The sequence below is a fragment of the Saccostrea cucullata genome, unplaced genomic scaffold (assembly GCF_032062105.1).
Source record: "Saccostrea cucullata isolate Sc308-1 unplaced genomic scaffold, CSIRO_AGI_Scuc_v1 ctg295, whole genome shotgun sequence".
NCBI lineage: Eukaryota > Metazoa > Mollusca > Bivalvia > Ostreida > Ostreidae > Saccostrea > Saccostrea cuccullata.
The window spans coordinates 304,815-313,594 of NW_026937303.1; the positions used below are offsets into that span (position 1 = coordinate 304,815).

Genomic DNA, 8,780 nt, shown 5'->3' on the forward strand with positions numbered 1-8,780 from the left:
TAGGGCGGGGCTCTATTGATTATATAGTGAAAATACATTAAAATGAAAATTTTCTTCTCTGCTCTTGGGTATTAAGCAGATGAATTACCTATGTAGTTATGATTAGCAAGGACCCTAATCTTCCAGAATTGTGAATTTCAAGGCCCCAGGGTCAGGGGTACCATGAGGGGGGGGGGGTGTACTTATATACTGAAACTGGATGAATTGTTTGAGATCTGCTCCTTGGTATTAATCAAATATTTTTGAAAAGCAAGGGTGCCTTTTCAAAAATTGGGCAATGTGTGGATCTAGGCCTAAGGGTCAGGGGTTCATGTGTGATAGGGGCATTACTGATTATTGCTGAATATTACTGATTACTTGAAATGCATTTTTGTTCCCCCACCCTGCCTATGGATATTAAGTAAACAAACTAAGCAACTGCTAAGTGTATTGTTATGATGATCAAATGGTGCCTCTTTCAAAATTGTGAATGCCATAGCATCTCAGGCTTAAAACATGAATCAAATTAAATCACTGGAAAGTTGTTGCATAATGCTCAGGTGACCTATAAGGCCCATGGGCCTCTTGCATTTATACCCTAATCCATAAGCATGGCATTCGCATGGTTCGTTCAAAAAGAAACATCTGTGCAATACATCTACAAGGATTGTAACACTCTACACGTAAAAAGTCTGTTACAGTGTGCAAGTCTCTCTAAGGGAAGTAAAAGTGTGACTTTCTTTTATGTTCCTTCATCAATGTTTTGTCACTGGGATTGTACCATAATCTACTGTCAACTCTGCTCAGAAAAACTTACTAACGAATGGAAACACTATGGTAGGTGGCTAAACAATATCATTGCCAGTGTTGTTTAATCCTTTCAAGATTCTATTCAACTTAAGTAAGTTTGATCTACCCTACTAAACTTCTTAAAAAACCTGACACACTGAGATATATTGCAGCTTCCAGAAAATGCCCTACTAAGCCTTTATCTTTACTAATAATAACTGCCGATAAAGAGAACAGGTGTAATTCGGATGGTAATAAAACTCCAAAGATCTCAAAAAATTCAAAATTACCATTTTTTTTTTTCAAACGTCAATGCACTCACATAATACAATTAATCCCAGTGAGAATGAAATAGAAGATATTGAGTTGGAAAATCTGTTAAAAATTCAAATATTTTTCTAGTAATGAACTGGAGATGTTGTAATCTAACGAAAACTTTAACATTACAATCACCTTCCCCTTCTTGTGCAGCAAAATACCCCTATCGCGTGTATACAGGGTTTATATCTCTCGGTTGATTTGATACGTGAGAGCATGTTCTACTAACGAAACGAACAATTTCTTACAAGAGGCAAGCTTTTGACAAACAGGTGCATGAAACAATAATATCTTGTTTAAATAATTCCATACGTCCTATGGTCCAGTGACCTTGTCTGCAAATACAATCTATCATTAAATCAAATGCTGACCTATGCTAATTGTTAGGCCATAGTGCACACACTGAATTATTGACGGGTTTTCCCGTTATTTCCCGGCCGTGACAAGGAGCACCAGCGGGAGTGGCCGGCCGGCAGGGGTTGTACGATCTGTCGATGGGGAGATTCTAAACCGACAAAGTGCTCATCAGTGTACACTTACAAACTTTGAATCAAGACCCTGGATTCAGATTCATTTAGGAGGACACTATCTCATCTCTTTTGTAAGGTTGTACAACAGGCAGGATGGAGATGGTATGCGATCCTTTAAAACTTTATATGGTATTCAAAACTTGATTGTAGCATATGCTTATTGTATTTTTACTTTTTGCTACTCAAGAACTTTATCTGAGTACTATGAATTTTTTAAGCGAGACACACTACACACTGATAAGTTGTATTTATAAGGATTCATCGACAGTGTTAGCAATAATTAAATTCTATGGTCGTTATAATGCTATAATAAGAAAATGCGATCTATCATTGGGTGGATGTTTGTGTTGATGGACACGTTGGTTTCATTCAATGAATAACTCATAATGTGTAACAATTTTGGCCGTGTTTTCATAAAATGATGATTTAATCATATTCGAAGTAGAAAATCAAATGAACCCGGAGGGCGTGGTACTTTTCAGGGGCCTAAATCATCGTTTGACAAAAAAGTAAAAGAAACATATTTAATAATTTACTTATGCTATTCACTCATATTTAAATTAAACAATTCAGTTCCTTACACTTTTTTTCTTTTAGGATATCGCCTTCACGATGTAACATTGTGGGTGTTCCAGGATGACCATAATTTCACAACTTGTGGATTCTTTAAAGGGCCAGGGCTAACGAAGCAAGTGGTGGACATATTATGTGAAGATACTGTGCCTAGTAACATTGTTAGACTACAGATTACAGAGGGATCACATAATATTCTGTGCTTGTGTGAGGTGGAAGTATATATTTTGTAATAAAGAAAATATCAGCAAAAACAACATTTCTTATTTGTTGTCCAAAATCCATAATTTTATATGGAGAAATCCTCGACAAACACAAAATGGAAAAAAATTTTGAAGAATGTGAGGAGCTCTTTATCGGTTTGGTTTTGACATATTTGTTTTTTTTTTTTTTGGTATGCTACACGAAGAAAGAGATTTTTTCATTCAAGTAGATTGTTGAGACCGCTTTTTAAGATGCAAAGTACCAGAGGTTTGTGAGGTGATACTGGTATGTTGAACATTTACTAAATATTTAGACTTAGTATTAATATACATTACTGGTAGAAAATATTCAGACATTATACAAAACAATACTTTCTGTGTTTGAAAGCTTAGATCGACAAAAAAAATTAGAAATTAAATAAATGAAAATTATTACTGAACAGCGTAGAGATGTATTTCTCAGCTGGATAGGAAGTCTTCGTATTATTGAAGATCAACATTATCAATGCAGTTTTCCATTACGTCACAACCTATGATGATCTGCGATCAAGGTAAATAGTACACGCCTCCTAACCGCAAGCTTTACGACTTGAAGTTTCTTCTAATCCCCGATTAGTTGCTCGTGCAACAGACATTATCCGTGTCAATATTGATAATATGAGTTGACCAATCACACAATTGTGACGTAATGCAAAACTGCACACTGAAATTCATAATACTTAATAGTTTATTTAGAAATAAATTAAGTCATATCATTTCCACGATTTCAAATTGATATGTGTATTTTGAGATTATAATTAATTTTGAGAACATAAAACCGAACCAATCGTTGAATAAATCATAATTAAATAATGACGCTGACCCAAATCTTCAAGGGATATGGACACAGTAAATCAACAAAAAGATGTAACGGTATAAGAAATATTATACTACAGTATATTAAACTCATGTTGCAATCAATCTTAAGTGGATTTTAAAAGTTTCAACGATATTTTAAATTTACCTTACTTTTTACTTAGTGAATAATTAACAATAAGTTAATTGAGATCTTTTTAATACATATATCAATAACAATTATTTAAAGGATAATAATATGTAAAGACAGGAAGGTACACAGGGAGAGATTTTCAGCGATCGAAAAAATGAAAATTTACTTTTTTGTGTGTTTTCAAAACTCAAAACATTTATTTGACAAATTTGCATTCTTTGTGAGAAGAAAAAGATCGTTAAAAGATACCATAAAAGATAACATCAAATACTCAAGAATATAAATGAAGTAAATGCAAATTAACGTTAATGGTAAAAAAAAAATCAATATCATTACAGCGATCGGATTTATCAGATTAAAAAATATATCATTACCCCAAAAGAGGACTTATTTTTAGTTTAATATTTAGTGTTTTCTTTTTTTTAATTTAAATTTTTCATGAGAAAGAAGGTCTGTATGTTATTGCCGAGGATTATTCCTATGACTTATACCTTAACTTTTGTGATAAACTCAACCATCTGAGCTCTGTTTAATTCGATTGACACTTGCCCTGTATTTTCTTTGTTTCTAACATTGTTGAAGTCTGAATTAAAATAATGAAAATTACTATTTTGAAATGTTTAATAAATATCATTCATTTAATGGCATCGAGTTTTTCATTCCAATGGTTTGTTCAGAAGGAAACCTCTGTGCAATACAATTACAAGGATTGTAAATGTCTACACGTAGAAAGCCTGTTACAATGTGCGAGTCTCTCTAAGGGAAGTAAAAGTGTGACTTTCTTTTTTTCTCCTTCTACAAATTTTTGTCAATGGGATTGTACCATCATCTACTGTCCACTCTGCTCAGACAAACTTACCAGTGAACGGAAACACTATGGTAGGTTGATTGGGAAGTTTCTTAATTAATGCAAATATCAAATTCAGGATTTTAGGAAATAACAATTCCGGCAATTCAATTAATGAAAAAAATGCCAAATTGTATCATGCTATAATGAATTATTATATCTTTGTAAGTTAAATACTGTTTAACCCCTCTTAATAAGACAATGCTGTCAATTTTGCAGAATATCGATCAAAAGAATAGGAAGGATGGTCAAGTTAGGAAGTGATCGTTATGCAGAAGTCTTTCCTTCATTATCTTAAAAAAATATTAAGAATAAGATAATGGATGAAACTCAAATTTAATAAATTTAAGTATCAATTATTAAATATTTTAAAATATTTTTTTTTATCTATCGGTAAAAAGAGCAAACACTTCAGAAAAGAAATAATTTGGGGGACATATGAAATATTGTGAAAAAAATTGCTAAGAACTTTGCTCTTTCCAATGATTTTTTTTTCATTAAAATTATACATGTATTGGTTTTAAAAATAATCTAATGTATGACAAGACAACAAAAATTTTCATACCAACTAATCACTTGAATTGAATTATGTAAAATCACATGTTAACGAAGTTAAAACCTTTTCAGAAATACAGTCAGTTAGAAACGCTGCACTGGGACAATATGCACATTCGTCATCCACATTTCCCTATGACAGTCATTGGTATGCAGCAGGTTGGGCCGTGGATGGAAAGGTTGCCAACTTAAGGAGTTCACATCAGTGCTTTATTTCAAACGACGAGCAAAATCCTTGGATTCAAATTAACGTAGGAGGATATTATTTTATTTCCTTTGTAAGGCTACACAATCGACAGGATGGATTAGGTATGTAACACTAAAATAATTAATGAAATATGGAGAAAACAAACAGTGTTCAAGCTCTAATAGTTAACAATTATAATTCAAACAAATGCTACAAATAACAAATGAATAGGTGGCACGTACATTGATGAATACCCCATTAAGTAAATATGTAAATAGGGAAAAGTCCTCATTGCTTTAAACCATGAAAACTTATAAATTTCTGTATTCATTACCTTATTTAAACATGCGTTCAAAATTAATCAAATTTTCAAAAAAAAATAAAATCCAACGTTTTAATTCCCTTCCAGGAGAGCGCCTTCACGACCTAACATTGTGGGTGTTCCAGGGTAACAACAATTTTACAGTTTGTGGATTCTTTAAGGGACCCGGACTAACAAAGCAAGTGGTGGAGATATTATGTGAAGATACATTGCCTAGAAACATGGTTAGACTGCAGATAACGCATGGATCTTATAACAGTCTTGCCTTATGTGAGGTTGAAGTCCATATCTCTACATAAATTCATACAAAACAGTGTACCTGTTATTAGAAAAAAGGTCTCCTTTCTCCCATTTTTGCAGAACATGAAACTTTTTTTTTTAACTTTTGATGTGCAAATTTTTTTTTTTTTTTTTGGAATTAAAAAGTGTACCTGTTATTAGAAAAAAGGTCTCTTTTCTCTCATTTTTGCAGAATATTAAATTTTTTTTTAATTATTTTTGATGTGCAAAAAATTCTTTTTTAAATTACGCGTAGTTTTTTTCATCTGATGTAACCATGAGTAAGAATGTAATTAAAGTCAGTAAAATAATATTTTGAAAACATATTTGTTGGTTGTTTGCTTTTCGGCTGACCGATTATTTTAGCTCACCTGAGTCGAATGCTCAAGTAATTTTTTCTGATCAAAATTTCGGCTTGCCTGTCTTTTTTATGGATTGTTAAATTTCAACCAAACTTGACACATACTGGTAGTATCCTCGGCTAAAGAGGATTCAAATTTGTTCAGATAAGATTCACATCCTTTTCCAGGAGGAGATTAATAAGTCATAGTGAAAAATGAATGTATTGAAAAATATTCTCAACGAATTTTCATCTTTTTATGCAACCATTCCCATATGCAATGTATGAAATTCTTAGGAGAAATTCTACTCTGAATCTATCAGATCTAAGGAGTTTTTCTTATTTCAATTACAGATATTGATGCAGTTAATTAAACCTGATAGTACCCACTGCTAAGTAATCTCCGTGAAAACTTTTGAGAAATGAAAGTATTTACTTATCATTTTGTTATTTATGTGAAAAGAATTAGAAATTAAACCATATGTAATACTTTTCTGTAGTTGCATTTCCCGATTTACCGTGGTTTAAATAAAATAGGTAGTCCATATTTCTATTCTTTCTCATTCTTTATAATCTCTGAATTTATCAAGTTTTCAAATGGATTGAATGCAATATTGTAGATCGTCTGGTCGAAAGTACAAAGGTTAGAGTTTAAAATATATAATGTACATCTAAGTATGACGCTTTCATGTTACTTATAATGAATCGATGAAAGTGGAAAAACAATTACCAGAGTAAACTAGCAGTAATTCAATTCAAATCAATGTAGATGTTTACAGTTAAGTGTTAACCTACAACTTTTGTGGATATATGTTGTAAAATTTGAATTGAGTTGCTACTTTGCATTTTTGCTATCTAGAATATAATACTAACAGATTACCTCAATTTCATAATTTTGATTCTATACTGTCAATTTTTGTTACGCATACTCACCTCTAATACCTCCAAATAAGTCCAGGTATCAATCAAAGAAGAAAGACATTTGAACAACTAGAAAAACTGTTTTTCCCAGGCTATTATTTTTTAAAGTTTTGATGTAGTTAGGAAGACATAGAAATGTTAAAGCTATTTTTGATTCCTTCATTATAGCAAACTTTCTCTCCCCTCAAACTTTGAAGCATTATATAAGATCACCTTGATAATCTTCAGAATTTAAATAGAAACTTTTATCAAAAGTAGACGTGAATTAAATGATTGATTGTATATTTAACGTCCCTCTTTCGAGTTTTTCATTCATATAGAGACGCAACCATTTGCCTGTTACCCCCCGTTCACACATAGACGCCGCTTCTACTACGATCAAAGCTTGGTCGAAAGCGTGGCCGATCGTAACAAATCGCAGGAGAAACGTCGTGGAGTCGTCATAAGCGTAGTATGATCGTAGTAGGGTCTTTATGATCGGAGAGCTCTACGCTCTCACCACGCTTATTTTGAACATGTTCAAAACAAACGTATCTGGATCGTGACCAACATGAATCGGGGTTAAGTCGTAAAAGGAGCGTAGTAGAAGCACCACAATCGTACAAGCAGCGCGAAAGCATCGTAGAGAGATCTTCGTGATCGTAGTAAAAGCGCCGTAAGAGCGTAGGAAATTAACAAGCACGCTCATACAACGCTCCCTCTACGTTTGTACTACGTTCTCACTACGATCTCTCTACGTTCCTGAAGATCCTACGAAGACCTACAATGACCTTACGCCGATCATATCACGACCTATCAGGCAGAAGTTTATTCTTATAGCGTTGATATTTGACCAATCACCATCTGTAAAATACATGTAAAGGGTCACACTTTACTTGATGATCATTTGCAATTGAGACTTTTCACATCTTTTTTACAGTTATAATTGAAAATGCCAGTAAAGGCGCAAAAAAACTGCGGTCGCATTGCTAAAATCGTACTACAAAAATCTGCTGTTGCAAGATAAATTTCCATCATCGCCAAAATCGTACTAGAAGCGTAATGCAATCGTAATATGATCGGCACCACCGTAGCGACATCGCGGTACAGTCATCTAAGTCTGTGTAGCGTCGTAGTATGGTCTTCAATGTCGTAGTGGCAGCGTAGCGTAAACGCAGTAAACACGGCCGCTTGTCGGCAACAGTCTGCGTGACATCGTAATGGAAGTGTGTTAGCAACGCGTTTGACGTAGCGACATCGTAGCACGGTTGTTACGAAGACCATTTTTGCCAAATTGCTCTATTTAGACGCCGATCGACTGCGATCTGCCCAGATCCAAAACTTTTTTCAGATTGTGGCTTGATCGGTATGATTGCCGTAGAATCGCAGCTCTGTGTGAACGGAGGGTTTAGAAGCAACAAATTTTGTCCTACCCTCGGCACCAATGGCCATTGAGAAGCTAGGAATCTATTGTGTGCCAGTCCCTCCTGCAACACGGGACCTCGGTTTAGAAAGTCTCTTCCGAAGGACCGGTCTCCATGTCCAACAGTGGAATTCGAACCCGCGACATAAGGATTAGCTCGGAGCCTTATTTCGTGGCTCTTGACCAGACGCTGTAACCACTTTGCTACGCGGGCGACTAGAAGTGAATTAAATAGATTATTTATTTATTTGTAAAATAAAAGGATGGTAGATGTAGTTGTCGTTGTTGCATTTGTTGACTTCTTTAAAGCTACTCTTTAAATAAACTGATTCCATGTATATAGCTCTACTTTCACAATAGCTGTACAGACAGAATTATCCAAAGGACGCTTTTAATTACATATTTGCATATAATGATTCCAAATAGTTTTAAGGTTAATTATCAATTATCGCAACAGTAATAAATTAATACATCACGACTTAAAAATAAAAAAAAAAAACAATCTACATAAACTATATAAAATATGTTTCAATCTTGTAATGATTTC

At 33.8% G+C, this 8,780-nt stretch overlaps 1 protein-coding gene across 1 annotated transcript; it reads left to right on the forward strand.

Annotated features, from left to right (window-relative positions):
* Nucleotides 1–590: 590 nt before the first annotated feature.
* Nucleotides 591–2,422, forward strand: LOC134247841 (uncharacterized). Its single transcript, XM_062730246.1, has 3 exons — nucleotides 591–816; nucleotides 1,563–1,718; nucleotides 2,214–2,422. The coding sequence occupies exons 1-3, from the start codon at nucleotides 591–593 to the stop codon at nucleotides 2,420–2,422; spliced, it is 591 nt and encodes a 196-aa protein (XP_062586230.1).
* Nucleotides 2,423–8,780: the final 6,358 nt, after the last annotated feature.